Raw genomic sequence first — 17099 nt, 5'->3', positions numbered from 1 at the left:
ATTTTGGCCTCCTTAAAATTATAAAAATTCGATTTAATTTTTTACAAATTATAAAGATATAAATTATAAAAAATTAAAATTTTATCTAGCCCCTTAAAAAATTTTTCTGACTTCACCCCTGACCTGAGCCAGGTAAAGTTAGGTTCCTGCTTTAAAGTTTTTGTTCAAGAATTGTTTGTTTAAAAAACGGATTTATATTTTTGTTTAAATTTATTTTTCAAATTTCCTCTACTTATTCAAATCTATTTATATATTGGATGGATTTTTGAGTTTAGACAAGTAAATCGACCTTTTAATAACTCTACCTGCAATCCTCCCTAAAAATCAAGGACGGAAATTGTTAATGATAGCAAAACAAAAGAAAAACTTGAAAACAAATTTTTATTTTTATGTATTTATATATCTTTAAAATTTTAATCTATTTTTAATAATAGTTTTTAGAATTTAAAATTTATCATTTTGTAAATGTTGTGAACAAATTTATTATATTTAAGATTAAATTGATAGGATATATAAATATCAAAATATAAATTTATTATTAAATTAATAATTAATTATTAGGTCCTAAAATAGAATAAAATCAACAATTTAAGGATGAAATTGTATTTTACCCGGTCTAAAAATAAAGAAGTAGGAAACAAATAGACTGTTTTGCCCTTTTACATGATTTAATAAGGGCAGAACGCAAAGGATGCAATCGTAAATTGCCAAATATATATTATATCAGCTTTGGAGTACACTACCATAAAATTCCATCACTCACACTTTCATCACACTCTATTTCAAAGAAAAAAAAAGAAAAAAACCCTTAGAGAAAATGAAAAACTGATATTCTCCGAAAATTTTCTATTTATGTAGAAAAATATAAGGAAAATAAAAGTAAAAATTTTGCAACTGGACTGAAAGGATATGTCGTCGAAGGGGAAGGGAAAGGAGAAGGAGGTGGTTTATGGGAAACGGAAGGTCAGCGCCGGAAGAAGCGGTGGTGGAGCGGAGGAGAACCGTCGGAAGCGGAAGAATCGGGGAGTTCTTCAGTTCTTTGAAGACGCTGCTGATGTTGATGACAATGAAGCCAGCGATGACAGCGATTTTGATGATTGTATGGCTGATCTGATCGTTTTTCGTTTGTTTTTTTTTTTCGTTTTTGTTGGCTTTTGCTTTTTCAATTTGTTTCCTTTTGGAGTCTTGCATTTTCCGGTTGCTTATTTCTGCTTCTGCTAGTTTTTAGGGTTTTTTCTTTGATTTTGTTCTGCATTCTGGTTTTCAAGGTTTTTAGGGTTTTCATTTTTTTAAAAAAATTTAAGCGAAGTTTCAACTTTATAATATGTTCAATATTCTGGAAGAGATTTTTTTTAGAAATGGAAATCTTGATGAGATTTTGTTGCCATTATTGAGTTTTTGTGAGTGATTTTTTTATCTTATTTTTTATTGGCTGCTGCATGAATAATCATTTTAGGCTGTTTGGGTGTGAAAGTGGGACATTCTGCATGAATAATCATTCTTGAGTTATTGTGAGGGAATTTTTTTGCTTCTGCATGAATAATCATTTTAGGGTGTTTGGTTGTGAAACTGGTACATATTAAGTAGTTTTGAAGTACTATTTCTCATATGTTTATAGATCTTTGTTAACTGAACATGGAGATGATTGACAGGTTGAGTTTAGAAAGCTTATTAGTGTAGTATTGGTGAATGTGAATGCAACTTCTTAGGAAGTATTTATTTCTAAGGGTTTCAAGGGGTGTTAGATTGGACTTTATTGCTTGGTGCAAGAGGGTCTTTCTTGGAGAAGCTTTTCTTGTTTGCTGTGTTTAGGACTCTTGAGGTTGAGGTTGAGTTTGCCTCTGCTTTGATTTTTCTTATGCATTTGTTAATTTTCTGAAGCTTCTTTGGGTGAATGCTTCCGGTTCTTGGGTTGAGCAATTTTCAAACAACTAATTTTTAAAGCCTTGGGATGATTTTTCATAGCTTGTTTGGTAAAGGAGGGATATTTTGGGCATCATGTTCGGAAGTTATTTGATATATCAAGAAGTTTTGAGGCGTATTTACATTGTTACACCATGCATGAGGGCCCTTGAAGAACTTTTGTCTTTTGCTGTTTTGAGGTTGGCCATGACTTCCTTTTTCTTCATGTTTTGTTTGGATTGTGTGATTTGTGTAATGGAAGTCTTCCTTGTTCTTCTGAGATGTCTTTCCGAACATTCCATACCTTTTTGGACCTTCCAAGATTGACATGATTCTCACCACAAGAAAGCTCAAATTTTCTAGTCATTGATATCAAGGATCAGAAAGTGCTATATACAATGAAACAGATAGATCTCATCTCAGTTTATAAATAACTGTTGAGTTCTTGAAGTTCTTCAAATCTTTTATCTCTAATTTTATTTTGGTTAAATAATATAATTCTGTTTCCTTGTACTTAATGCTTTCTTGGGTTGTTACTGCATAATCAACCCGACTTGTTATTGCTTTTTACGTTCGTAACCCCATGTTTTCTGATTTTGGACATCAGATTTTATGGAAGAAGAACCAGATCTTAATGCAAATAATAATCCTTGGAAAACCCATAACCTTCCATTTGTTCCCAAGGAAGAGGTGATCGAGGAGGAGTTTGATAAAATGATGGAGGAGAGGTACAGGGATGGTGCTAGGTTTATGTCATTTGATGAAGATTCTTATGAAGCTAAGGGATCAATTGACAAAAACTCTACCATGCCTCCTTCCAAGGATCCTATTATATGGAAAGTTAAATGTGTGGTATGATTGATGTGTTGTTAAAGTAACATATCCTGCTGGAATTTGAATGCAGTCTTTGTTGATGCCTATTATTTCTCTTTTATTGGTTTCACCTAAAAATTGTTATTTGTAGGTTGGACGTGAAAGGCATTCAGCTTTCTGTCTCATGCAGAAGTTTATTGACATGAAATCACTAGGAACAAAATTGCAGATAATATCAGCATTCTCTGTTGATCACATCAAGGGGTTTTTCTACATTGAAGCTGACAAGCAATGTGATATTAACGAGGTCAATCTTGTTTTAGGACACCAGAAAATGATATGGCTTCATTTTTTCTATGTCTGTGTACTAACATATCTTTTGTTCTATTTTAGGCATGTAAAGGTCTGACTTACATTTACTCTTCAAGAGTGGCGCCAGTTCCAAGCAATGAAGTTTACCATTTACTTAATGTCAGAACTAAACGTAGCGAAGTCTCTAAAGGCATGTGGGCTCGGATAAAGAATGGGAAGTATAAGGGGGACCTTGCCCAGGTAGATGTGTTTTCTATGTTTAAATCAAGTTCGTTTTCCTGTTTAAGTTTTTTAATTGTTTTGTGTCAAATTTCTTTCTATAGGTTGTGTTTGTAAACAATGACAAGAAACGAGCAACTGTGAAGCTCATTCCAAGAATTGATCTGCAAGCGATGGCTGCTAAATTTGTAATAATACTAACTGCCAATATAAGCTTGTTTTTCCTGCTGTTTTCTGTTACATTGATATCTTATAACTGCTTGCTTAGTAATCTTTCTTAAATGTTTATTCTGGAAGAACCAAAGAGAGCTAATGGAGAGAGTCAGCTAACCTAGTTGTTTGTGTAGATTTAACAGATTCCAATTTCTTTTCATTCTCCTATATCCTTGATTCCTTGCGATGAATCATGTTTAAAACAAACAAAGAGATTTCCTTGTTGTATGATTGACCTGAAAGGCATTCAGGTTTGGTTTTGGGAAATTGCTGTTATTATGCAATATCTAGGTTTTAAAAAACTTAACCAAAGCCAAACCGAATATAAAAGCTAATTAACCGAATTCCATTGATTCAGATTGGTTTGGATTGGCTCAGTGGTTTTTAATTTTTTGTATTTGAAGTTATTTTCACTAGTTTTTAAATATAAAAGATTTTTTTAAATATAAAATAAAAAAATTATAAATGAAATAAAAATAGAATCGGTTTGGTTTGGATTTGAGATTTTTGAACTTGTAAACTGAAAATCAAATTGAACGGAATATATGCAAGTACAAACTGAACCAGATCCGAATTGAACTTGATAAAATTGAAACTGAAACCAAACCTAACATTGCGGCTTGAATCGGTTTTTTATTTTATTTTCGCCTCAGCCCTACTTTGTGTCTCTTTTTTGCTCGTTTCCATCTTTGCTAAAGTGTCTTTGTGCCAGTATTAACCACATTGCTCCGTTTAGTTCTTCTAGTTTGAAGGTTTAGGACTTTTTAAAAATTATTGTGGTGGTTTTCATGATAGTTCTTGGATGATTTAAGTTTTGGATGTACTAGTCTGTGCTCTTTAAATTTAGAAAGCATAAGATCGTTTCATTTGTTGAGTTATGCATAATTGTTAGTTGGAGCATTCAGATGTTTTTATATTTGCTACAGAGATATATATGCGCAAGGTTTTCATCAAATCACCAATTTTGTATTACAGGGTGCTGGAGTTTCCATCAATAGAACTGTTATACCAGCTCCAAAATTGATAAGCTCAATTGAGCTCGAGTAATACACCTGATCTATGCTCATTTATTATGGTTCATTTATCAGTTCCATACCTTTTTAGATGTTAATATTGATGTTTGAGCCTGGTGCAGGGAGTTTCGACCTCTCATTCAGTTTAGACGAGACCGTGACACCGGCATTGGTTTTCAGATACTTGATGGCATGATGCTTAAGGATGGGTATCTGTATAAAAAATTATCCATAGATTCATTAAGCTGCTGGGGTGTTATGCCTACAGAGGAGGAGCTCCTAAAGTTTAGTCATTCTGATAATAATGAATCTGATGATCTGGAGTGGCTCTCACAACTTTATGGTGAAAAAAAGAAGAAAAAGACGACTACGAATGAAAAAGGAGGTGAGAAGGGAGAAGGCTCATCAGGGTTTGGCTTGGATGATGGCTTTGAACTGTATAATCTTGTCTGTTTCAGGTAATTCTTGAACAGAAGTCTGTCATGGTAGTAACTTTGTGCCAACCACCTGTTAATCTATTTTATGTTCATTTTTCATTTCCAATGCAGCCGGAAAGATTTTGGGCTTATTGTTGGCATGGAGAAAGATGATCGTTACAAGGTAAATTGATTATGTTATTTACTTTTGATGATTCTGGTTTCTTACCTGCTATGCATGTGCTAGATTTTAAAAGAGGCTCCAGAAGGACCTGTTGTAGTGACTGTTGAAAAGCGTGAGTTAAAGAATGGGCCTATGGATACAAAGTTTACTGCATTAGATCATCACTCAAAGACGATATCCATTAAGGACACTGTTAAAGTCTTGGAAGGTCAATATGAGGTTTGACTGCAATCTCTAATCTAATCGGTTTCTCATTCTATATAATTAGTTCTGTTAAGTAGAGTATATGCATATTAATGTCACCTGTTTCACATTGCAGGGTAAACAAGGGATTGTTAAACAAATCTATAGAGGGACCATATTTTTGTATGATGAGAATGAGACTGATAATGGTGGTTATTTCTGCTGTAAATCACTGAAGTGTGAGAAAATCAAGCAATTTTTAGATATATGCGGTGATAAGGTTGTAAGTGAAATGAACATTCTCTCTCTCTCCATCTTAAGATTCTTATGATCTATAATGAATTTTCTATTTTTGTTCAGGGTGGTGATCCTGGTGGTACTTCAGATTTTGGGGATTTTGTATCATCCCCTAAGTCCCCAATATCGCCTAAAAAGCCTTGGCATTCTCAAGATAAGGAAGCTAAGAGTGATTGTATGTTCCTAAAAATCTTCTTCTCTAGTTTTGTCTGTCAGTAGTCATCATGTTTTCAAATCTTGGCTTCGACACTAATAATTATTTCATATGCAGTCAACAGAGGGAACAGAGATGGAATGTTCTCCATTGGTCAAACCTTAAGAATTCGAGTGGGTCCTTTGAAAGGGTACCTTTGCCGTGTCTTAGCTGTATATTATTCAGATGTTACTGTTAAACTGGATTCTAAGCAGAAGGTTCTTACAGGTCGGTACATTAATAGATAATCTGTTTGATGTGAATTATAGGTTTATATTATCTGAGATGATGTTAATGGTTTCTTTATTTTTCTATAGTTAAAAATGAGCATCTTGCTGAGGTTCAAGGGAAGAGCTCTGCAGCAAATACAAAGTACCTTAATTTTGTAACTTTGATTAATTTACTTCGTATATCTTTTTCAACAGTCATCTTAATACCTTTTTATGTGCTATTACTCTTCCTTTATAAGTGAGCATGATGGATCAAGTTCATTCAAACCATTTGATCTTCTGGGATCGGAAGGTTCGTCTGGAGGTGAGAGGTTCTCTACCTAGATGTGTTAAAAGGCTTGCGTTTTCCTTTTTTATCAAATATTTTCTCTGTAAATGAGGCATGGATATTCATTGATGGTTTTGTTGAGTCCAATTAAATTAATTCCAATTAGTTTTGTTATTATCCTCATGTCCATGCTTTCTTTTTCTATATTATCCTTGACCTTACAGTAACTGATATACCTTATCTTATGTTCACTTCTCTTTTTGGAAGATTGGTTGAATAGAGCGGGAACATCGGCTGAGGGTGGCGGATGGAATGCTGAGGGGTAAAAACATAGAAACTGTGTCCCTAGTAGTAAAATATAGAGATGGTTATAATGGTAGAATAGTTCTATTATTCTTTGATACCTACATACTTTGCTTGCATGAATGTCTAATTGTTGATCGGATAATAATTAGGGTTTTGAATGTATAGTGTACATGTTATATCCGCAAAAGTAGAAATAGAGAATGCCAAATATATTCCTTCTATTGCCTGTATAACTACACTCATTTTATGGCATTTTAAATTTAATTTTTGTTGTGAAACAAAAGTAATTCAACCTTGGTGAGTGCAAATGTAGAGTAGAACTCATGTTTGAGGTGGAACAAAATTCTGATAAAATACCTGGAATCTGCTTTCAATTGTAGGATCTTTTTTGCTCATGACAATTTACTTATCCTCCTTCCATCCATATATTTTCATTCTGTGTCTTGATTGTGCTATTTTTTCTGCATTCTGAACCTGGTCTACAATTATTTACAGGAGCTCATGGCCTAGTTTCTCTGGTCCTGGCACTACGGTTTGTCTTTCATCTTCTCTCTCCCTCTCTCTCTCTCTCTCACACACACACATGCAGAGACACACATGCACATGCACAAATATGTGGACGGACAATGCCACCCACCCAATTACACATGCTGAATACATTCATGATATCCATTCACCTCTAGAAAATGTGTAGTCTTTCATGGAAGTAGTTATATAAGTTTTTGTTATGGTTGCAGCAGCAGACAGAAACTGATCAGAAGAGAGGTAAGATTACTGCACCATTATTGTCAATGGGCAATGCCTGGAAAAGGATTTACTGTGTGCTTAAAGGTGTTCCTTTTCACTCTCTTCTCTAGATGGTGAAGACTCTGCCTGGGAGACCAAGGTGACTCCAAACCAGAATTCGTCTTGGGGTGCTGCAGTTTGTTCTGGGGATAATGATAAAAAAATAGGTTCAAATGATACATCTTGTTTCAGTAAGCATCAACTGTTATACAGGATTTACTTGTGCTTAAAGCCTGTTCATTGGTTTTTGATGATGTAGATGGTCCGTCTACTGCTTGGGAAAATAACACAAGTACAAAGCAGAATTCAGCCTGGGCTACAGGCGGCAGTGATCAAAATGCTAGTTGGGGCAGTTGGAATAAAGCTGCTCCCAAGATTGACTCCAGTGGTGGTGCATCTGATGCTTGGGGTAAAGCTACCTCTAGTGGAGATCCATTGGGTGCTTCAAAAGATGTTGGAGGCAATTGGGGTCAATCAAAGCTTGAAACCGGAAATCTTGCTGATTCTTCAAATATCACTGCATGGGAGAAAGATAAAAGTATTAATGTTGGTAATGATGGTTGGAAAAAATCAGAAAGTTGGGATAATGGAAAGAATGTCACTGAGGGATCATCTGGTGCATGGGATAAAGGTAAAGGTGTGGCTGAACCAGGATCATGGGGAAAGAACGAAAACTCAAGTAGTGATTGGAACAATAATGCTATAGGGTCAAATCAACAGGGAAGTTGGGGTAAAAAGAATGATGCTGGTGGCTTTGAAGATAATTCTTGGGGTAAAGCTGTGGAGAAGTGGAACAATAAAGATGGTACTGGTGGAAGCAAGGGTAATTGGGGTAGTTCAAAACTTGCTGCAGAAGATTCTAAGGGAGGTTGGGGAAGTGCCAGTGGAAATAACTTAAGTGGGAATCAAACCACGAACTGGGGCATCAAGAAAGATGCAAATGAATGTGTATCAGGGGGTTGGACTAAGGGTGGATCTCAGAATCAGTCTGATGGTTGGGGCAAGCAACATGGGGGTTCTTCATGGGGTGGTGGAGCCAGCCAGAATGCGGGCCAAAACTCTAGTTGGAACTCTGGTTCTGGTAATGCAAACCAGGATTCTGGTTGGGCTAAGAAAAATGATTCAGACTTTGGATCTGGTGATGCAACCAAAGATTCTAGTTGGGGGAAGAGAAGTGACTGGAACTCAGGATCTGCAGATGCAAATCAGGAATCAGAATGTGGTAAGAAAAGTAGCTGGGGTGCTGGTTCCAATAATGCTGGCCAAGACTCTGGTTGGGGCAAAAGGGGCAGTTGGAACTCTGGTTCTGGTAGTGCAAACGAGGATGGTTGGGCTAAGAAAAATGATTCTAACTTTGGATCTGGTGATGCAACCAATGATTCTAGTTGGGGGAAAAAGGGATCAGCAGATGCAAGTCAGGACTCTAACTGGGGTAAGAAAAATTGGGGCACTGGAAATGATGCTGGCCAAGACTGTGGTTGGGGCAAAAAAGGATCGACAGATGCAAGTCAGGATTCAAGCTGGGGTAAGAAGAGTTGGGGTACTGGCAATGATTCTGGCCAAGACTCTGGTTGGGGCAAAAAAGGTGGTTGGAACTCTAGTTCTAGTAGTGCAGGTGAGGATTCGGGTTGGGATAGGAAAAGCAACTGGAATTCAGGATCTGGGGATGCAAAGCAGGAATCTGGTTGGAAGCCGAAGAGCGATTGGAGTTCTGGAAGTGGAAATGAAGACCAAAAGGAGCCTTTTAGTAATAGAGGTGGTGGAAGTTGGAGGGGAGGTTTTGGTGGTAGAGATGGCTCAGATAGGGGCTTTAGAGGTAGAGGAGATACAGACAGAGGAGGTTTTCGGGGTAGAGGTAGATCGGATAGAGGACGTGGCAGATCTGACAGAGGAGGTTTTGGTGGCAGAGGTGGTGATGGTGGAGGCTACGGAGGTAGAGGCGGTGATGGTGGAGGCTACGGAGGTAGAGTTGGTGACAGAGGTGGCTATAGAGGTAGAGGTGGAAGAGGGGGTGATAGGGGAGGATTTGGAGGTAGAGGACGTGGTAGGAGGGATCAAAATGGGGGTTGGAACAATGGTGGAGATTCTGGTGAAAATAAGTCTTTTGGCTGGAACAAAGAGGGGGGGAACCAGGGCTGGAATGGTGGAACAAGTGGAGGTGCTGATCAAGGAGGTGGCCAATCCTCCAGTTGGAGTCAATCTGGTGGCTGGAACAAAGAGGGGGGGAACCAGGGCTGGAATGGTGGAGCAAGTGGAGGTGGAGGTAGGAGTTGGAATCAATCTGGTGCTGATCAAGGAGGCCAATCCTCTAGTTGGAGTCAGGCTGGTGGCTGGAGCAAAGAGGGGGGGAATGGTGGAACAAGTGGAGGTGGAGCCAAGACTTGGATTCAATCCAGTGCTGATCAAGGAGGCCAATCCTCTAGTTGGAGCCAGTCTGGTGGGTGGAACAAAGGCTCTAGCTCAACTAATGAAGGAGGTGGGAGTCAAGATAACAACCGGAAGTCTTCGAATTCATCTGATGGTGACAAATGGTCTAGCTGGAACCAGTCAAGTGGCAGCAAGGAAGTTAATGGAAGTAACAATCAAGGAAATGGGTGGGGAAAGAGTTCAACTACTACTGCTGGAGGGTGGGCTAACCAAGGATCAGGCTCGGGAGATCAATCTCAGTCAAAAACTGCTGATGAAGCCCCATCTTCTGGTTGGAACAAGTTAAAGGATGGAGGTGAAAATAGCGGAAACCAAGATCCATGGGGTAAGGCATCATCAACAAGTACTTGGGGACAAGGGAGTGGTGGTAGCAAGGGAGGATGGTAATTTTAACCTTTGCTTACTGAACAAGGTTTTTAGTGCTGTAGATACTTCTATTTTGGGTCTGTTCTGCAGTTTCTACAGTGTAGAGAGCCGGAATGGAACAAGGTAGTGTTTCCGGGCAGACTGGTAGTAGTGAAGACATTTGCTGTTTAGTGTTTACTAGAACAGCTTTATGTTTGTTAATATTCCTTTCAAGTTAGTAATGCTACCATATTATGTAGGGCTTCCTCATTGGGCATAGTAATGCATAGATGTTGCTCAAACTACATCAACTGATAATATTATGACTACTGTTTCAAGCTCACTGCATTTTATAAGTTTTCATGCTTTTCGTTTTCCTTGATGTGGTTCGATATCTTGTCATATAATATGGAACAGTGTTATCCTAAGTTATCATTTTCTAGGAGTGAACCCTTTTTTTGACGGGTATATAGTGTTTTGATTAATGCATATTCCATACGATTTCACAAAATATAGAATGCTCTAATTCGAGGTTTAGGACCTCATACACTGATTACTTCAGCGCTTATGTAACAATTTGAATATGTTCCAAAACCACAAATGTAAGTTGGACCTCCAAAGAAAATAAAATAATTTCAAAATCCTAAAAGAAAAGTGAATTTTTCAATGTAAAGTAGCGTAAGTGATATTTAATCTGTTGATGATAAAAGTTGAATAATATAATTCGATAAAATTAAAGATTAATGATTAAAACGATTGAAATTATCCCTTTTCCCATGTCTATAAAAGAAATCAAAATTAAAGAAACAGGTGAATCATTTAAAAAAGATTAACACCATACTGACTCAACTCGATCATAGTTACTTGTAACATCTAAATTCATGAAAACAAAATTTATTAATTTACGATAAAGGCAAAGGTTCATGATTTTATTCATACAATTTCATAAATTATCAAAAACCAATCAAATCCACCACTATAAAGATAAAAAATATGTATATTATAATCTAAAATAAAAAGAATATATAAACATCTCAGATTGGTCCAAAAATCTGCATGAATTAGGTAGATAAGGCTCGTTTAATAAGCCAAAACAATCTTTATTTATTTAAGAATAAAGTTTGTTTTCATTTACACTTAATTTATTAATTTTTTTTAAAAAATTGTAAAAAAGAAAGCAATTCTCCAGGTGCTAGACGATGCAGGCGAAAGTAGCAAGTTGTATTAATGAAGGCTTTGTAGTAATTTCTTACTTGTTTTGATTGATTTGTAGTAATACAATATTAACGACTATACAATGCTGTAAATATGCAACCTTTATTCCAAACTTTTGCTTAAAATCTTTGGTGAAATTATAAGTTAAATCAAAAAAGAAAAAGAAACGAATAGTAAAATAATAATAAAAGTAATTTATTTTAATCAAAAATTAAAAAAATGAATATGACAACCTAAATTGACCTAATGAACAAAATTAATAAATTTTAGCCCTGAAAGAAACAAAATCCTACGATCATGCATGTGCATTGAAATCCCTTATAGTTGCAAATGCAATTGAATTAGCAGCGATGCTAATGGGTTTCAAACCATCCACAAGTTTCGGCTCCAACTCTAGTATCTTCAATGACTTTAAAAGTTCCAGTGGTGTTTCTTCAACAATACGACACTGCTTAAGATATTTCCGTCTTTTGGAGTCAAATGATACTCTTCTCGCACTTTATGTCCTTAAAATTCAAATTTTGAACTCCCACCATTTAAATTTAGGTCGTGGAAAAGATCAGTTTCAAAAGAGGTATTTTTTGATAAGTTGATGAAAACGAAAGAAACCCCAAGTTGCAACCAAACAAAAATTTAATAAATAAAAAATTAAATTAAAATCATTTGAGTCAACCAAAATAATAAAAATTACCTCCTTTTTGGCACAATGATAGTATACACACAAATATGGAGAACCCTTATGTGTGATGGAAAGAATTTTACTCCCCATAACTTTATGCCACAAAAGTGCATTGCAAAAAGCATTTTAACGAATAATTAAAACAAATGAAATTAAAAACAAATGCGGTGGAAAATATATGAAAGATACTTGTAATAATATGGATTGGGAACGAATGTGGTAGTATTAAGAAGAGCATAATTGCCCCCGGTCAAAGTTGATGTCATTCCCAATTGGTCCAAGTATCTATTAGAGTCATAAGTTAATCATTATATTTTAATAGGTCCTTAAAAATAATTAACTAATAAAATATTTAAAAAACACTTATCAAAAGCCAAATGCAAATGTATACGGCACTAATTGGCTACCACTATTATAAGCTCCGACCGATTCATCAACCCATGCAGCGGACCATGGTGCAAATTTGTCAACAACATTTGAAACATCTTTAAATGTTTGAGCAATTTGTGTCAAGAAAAATGGATCTTGGACACGATGAACCACATCTGGGTTATTTCCTGCATTAATCATCAATAAAATTAAACAAATCATGGGAAAACAATAAATTAGTAAAAACAATATTTTAATTAATATACAGATAGATAAATAGATTCCAAGCCCAAGATTATAAATATGATGTGTAACTCCATCAATAACATCATGTCCTGAAGCATCCAAAAAAGTACCGAACCATTTCTTATCATAAAAACCTCTTGGGCCCAAAACCTTAGGTTGAGTTTTAGGATTTGGATACATCTCTTTTACAAGATTTTTAAGTGCTGCCATATCTTTTGCATATTGTTTAGCTTCAATCTTAGCACTAAGTAATTTTTAAGTGCTGCCATATCTTTTACATATTGTTTAGCTTCAATCTTAGCACTAAGTCCTGATCCACACAATTCATTTTCTAAAAAAAGAAAAGAAAATTGCAAAAAGATGAAAGTTAATTGTATGTAAACTAATTTGAAAACATAAAAATATTAGGATTAATCAAATACTTAATTCATAAGATTCAATTTTATATCTTTTGGAAATTGTATAACTCATGAGATCTCGAGCATCATGTGAATACCAATCACCAACCCAAAGAGTCTTTTCAATTTCAGATTCTTTTCTTCCGATAAGAGCATTTAAATCAAATGTAACTTTGACTCTGCAACACAAAAATAACATCAATAGCTCATATCATAATTATTATTTAAAAACAACATAGATGTCATAAATTTATATTGAGTCTGATTGAAAAACTTATTGAGTTTATCCCATATCTTCATGTCAAGACATCCAATGGAGAAACTGAATAAGAAGTCCTTGTCTTGCTTTTGGAATGGTTGGCAATTCTCAACATTATTTCGAACATTGTACACCACTTGATCTTGCAACGAACCTTCAACTCTAATTCTCAAAGGATTAAATGCTGAAACCATAATTTATTCACCAACATTAATTAGCATATTAGAAGATGCTAATAGTAGAAATAACAATTAGTAAACAAAATATTCATTAGAATAACTCCGATACTCACCTTTTACAGCCTTTTCAAGAATCTTGTTCTTCAAATCCTACAAATGGAATGTATAATACAAATTAATAAACATCTAAGTAAATAAACAATATTTAATCAACATATAATCAAAATATAAAATAAAATTACCAATAATTAAACCGATTTTTAAAATTTTTAATTGAATAAATTGAACCTATCAAACCAAAAACTAATTACCATTGAGATTCAAAGTTAAAACCCATTAAAACTATTCTTTACATGAATTAAGATAGCTCTCAAACTCTATCTGATAATGTTGATTAGGATTAATTAACTAGATTTTATCTGGAAATTTAAAACAACTAATAGTAAGTAAATTAAAAATTAAAATATTATATAATTATTATTTAAGTATTTTATGTTTCAGGTAAATAAATTTAATGTTGCACATAAATATGTGATGTAAGAAAATTTTATATTGTTCTTTTCTAGGATTGGAAAAATAAAGAGTAAAGGGCTTTGGTAGGTATGGCCCATTTGCAGCTCTCTCCCAAGTTTAGTAGGCTCAATTCTTACTTTAGAGGTCCAGCTGATTGATTTCAGTGATATTAATAAAAAATAAATTTACCATAAAATTAGTTATTGTAATGATAAAATTGAATATTATAGGGTTAAATATAACATTAGTACTTGAACTTGTCCACTTCTCTCAAATTGATACTAATGAATTTTTTTTTTTGGTCCTAAATTGATACCCAAACTTTTTTTTCGTCAACTAAATCGATACCTAAGTCTAACTTCATTTAAGTTTAGGACGCGTGGCAGAATATATGCTTGGATGCAAAATAGTGTGGATTATTAGATGTTTAAAATTTCAATTTTACATATTTATTTAAGTATTTATTATATAATTTGTATAAATTTATTTATTATATGAATTAAAATATATTTAAAATAATTCAAAATGTTTAAATATAAAACTATTTTTATTCAATGTGATGTACAAAATGCCTTTTATATAATATATTTGAACAACCATTAAAAGTTATTTGTTTTTTAAAAAAAGCAATATGAAAGAAATTAAAACAAATTTGGGTTAATTATTTAAGTGAATTTACATAAAATTTGAAACTAATAATTTAAACTAAATTGAGTTTAAATAAGAATGAATAACACTACACCGTATTTAGTCACAGTTTAAAGTTGACTCGATTTCATCATCAACACCCTTAATAACAATAAATTTAAATTCAAATATTAAGGTAAAAATTAAGGTTTCCTTTAGATTGGATTTTACCCATGGTGAGATGGAATATTAGGTGAATATTTCCTTTCACTGTACTGGTTTTTTGTTTGAAAGATTTGAGGTGCGGTGCAATTGAGCACTTTCACCACACTGCTGCTCTCAATTTTCACTGGAGCCAAAGTTGGCCGTAGAGAAAAAACTAAGGTCAGTTTCTTTATTACCCTTGTTCTTTGTGTTTTTTTCTTTTTTAATTTTTATAGAAAGTAAAAATATTATTAGATATTATTATATAATTTTTATGTAACAATCTAATAAATATATCAGTTTAATTATTATTGAATATAATTTATTATTTATTATGAATATATATATTTTTGGCGTTTGAATTTAAACACACACCTATTATTACAAATATTTAATTTCACTTTTAACCTTATCATAGATAAATACACCATACATCTAAAGTAAACTTAAATTATTAGTTGATGATAAAAACAGGACATGATTTTATTCCGACAATTGCATATTCATTACAAAATTTATGACATTTTGTTAGCTAAAAGATATGGATGTTATTGAAAACAGACAAATTGTGTTACAAACAGATCACATGTAAGGTTGATTAAAAACACGCATGCTTTAGGTTTGTAAATCTATTTTCAAAGTATAACATGTGGAAGTGGAACAATATCTTTTATGCACAAAAACAAAAACATTGGCTGCCTATCCTCATCGTATCACTAGTTGACCTCCACCCCTATTATTTTGCCTCATATTTAGTATTAAAACTTCACCTCCATTTAGTAATCCTCTTGCTACCTGCACCAAAATATCTTTTAAGTAGCATTTCACCTTTAACCATAATTTATCTGTTAATTTTTAATATGAATTGGTTCGGACTTCCACTTAGTTTCATCTTAGATCCATTTCGATAGCAGCTTTTTTATGAGTCATTATATGTTTAATGATAAATTTAGCTACTAACGTTTGTATGTTTTGTTAAATTGGTCCTAATTGTATTTTTTTAGTCTTTTTTTATCATTAACTTTTGTTTTTTTTTTCAAATTGCTTTTTCTAATAGATTTGATGAAAGTACCGTTAAAAATGTTAATGGGGCTGATATGAAATTTTATATGTGGAATATTTTTATTGAGATGTAATTTTGTTATTTAGATAACCCAATAAGATAATTACATGTAGAAAATAATAAAATAAATAAATAATACATGAAATTAAAAAAAAACTCTTAATTTAAAGAATGGTTAAATATAAAATTCGTACCCAAACTTGTCCACTTCTCTCAAATTGGTACTTATGGTTTTTCTTTTTGTCCCAGATTGGTACCCAAACTTTTTTTCGTCAACTAAATTGGTACTCGAGTCTAACATCGTTAATTTTTTACTGATGTGGAAGTGCTGGCCAATCACGCACCACCACGTGGCATCCTCTTGTACCTCTTTTTCTTTTTTATTTTCCCTCATTTTCTTCCCTTTTTCTTCCCTTTTCTTATTTTTCTTTTTCTGACCCTACTTCTACACTTCATCTTTCTTATATCAAGAACCCCTAAAATTTTCCCTCATTTTCTCGCCATCCAATCACTGCCAAAATCACATCTCTTAAACCCTTTTCATTTTCCTCCTCATTTTCCAGCCACCATCAACCAACCCCCACCATTTCCCACCCCCTTTTCAAACTAACCCACAAAGACTGACTCTCTTCCAAATTTTTTTGTGGCACATTGTCTGCCGCTTGGAGCCAAAAGAAATTTGCTGAAAGATGATTGCTTGAAATTTTTTCTAAATTTATGTTAAAAATTTTACAAGTTTCCTTTTACTTTCTTATCCTTCTTCATTAACTTTGGTTTCTCAGTTTTTTCCCTTTAATATCTTATCAATTTCATTAGCAGCCATTTTTGGAGTTGAAGGTGTCTTTTGTTCTATATTAGCATTCCACCCTTATTTTCTAATATTGCTGAAGGACTTTTATTGGGCATTATCTGACTCTGGGCAAAGACTGATCAAACAAACACAAGCAAACAAGAAATCTAATAAGAGAGTTGTCGGAGGACAAATTAATTATTATAATATTAATCATCTCATCATATTATTAAACCTCGAAAAGAAAATGAAACCCAAAGATGGAACTTTCACCTATCAATCTGAAACTCAGAATCAATTAATCATGCCTCCTCACACCTTACAGCAAATCCAAAGAGAATATTAGCAGATTGGTATTGCCGTGGCGTAGTGATGTTGCAGCTGCTATTTCGGTGACAACATCCATCACTTCTAAAGACCTGAAGAAGGAAGAGTGAATTGAACTAGATG

General features: G+C 33.9%; 1 protein-coding gene across 2 annotated transcripts; it reads left to right on the top strand.

Moving 5' to 3' along the window:
• The first annotated feature begins 704 nt into the window (after positions 1-704).
• Positions 705-10463, top strand: LOC108489129 (protein RNA-directed DNA methylation 3). Of its 2 annotated transcripts, none has more exons than XM_053020786.1 (19): positions 705-1099; positions 2510-2754; positions 2867-3022; positions 3109-3267; positions 3351-3434; positions 4435-4502; positions 4595-4930; positions 5021-5072; positions 5136-5291; positions 5392-5535; positions 5616-5727; positions 5824-5973; positions 6063-6117; positions 6215-6279; positions 6511-6565; positions 7045-7081; positions 7290-7314; positions 7407-7502; positions 7595-10463. In XM_053020786.1, exons 1-19 carry the CDS (start codon positions 910-912, stop codon positions 10147-10149), a joined length of 4740 nt encoding a protein of 1579 aa, XP_052876746.1. In that variant the 5' UTR covers positions 705-909; the 3' UTR covers positions 10150-10463. The 2 variants fall into 2 exon arrangements, with proteins under 2 accessions (XP_052876746.1, XP_017648917.1); XM_017793428.2 differs by having other exon boundaries at positions 7287-7314.
• The last annotated feature ends 6636 nt before the right edge of the window (positions 10464-17099 follow it).

Source organism: Gossypium arboreum, chromosome 10, assembly GCF_025698485.1.
Source record: "Gossypium arboreum isolate Shixiya-1 chromosome 10, ASM2569848v2, whole genome shotgun sequence".
Lineage (NCBI taxonomy): Eukaryota > Viridiplantae > Streptophyta > Magnoliopsida > Malvales > Malvaceae > Gossypium > Gossypium arboreum.
Note: the sequence above shows the minus strand (reverse complement) of the source record. Positions and strands in the feature narration are given on the sequence as shown.

Coding starts and splice junctions, on each gene's coding strand:
- LOC108489129 (XM_017793428.2), top strand. CDS start 910: ATGTCGTCGAAGGGGAAGGGAAAGGAGAAGGAGGTGGTTTATGGGAAA. Junction 6,566..7,044: donor GGCGGATGGAATGCTGAGGG/GTAAAAACATAG, acceptor AATTATTTACAG/GAGCTCATGGCCTAGTTTCT. Junction 7,082..7,286: donor TCTCTGGTCCTGGCACTACG/GTTTGTCTTTCA, acceptor TTATGGTTGCAG/CAGCAGACAGAAACTGATCA.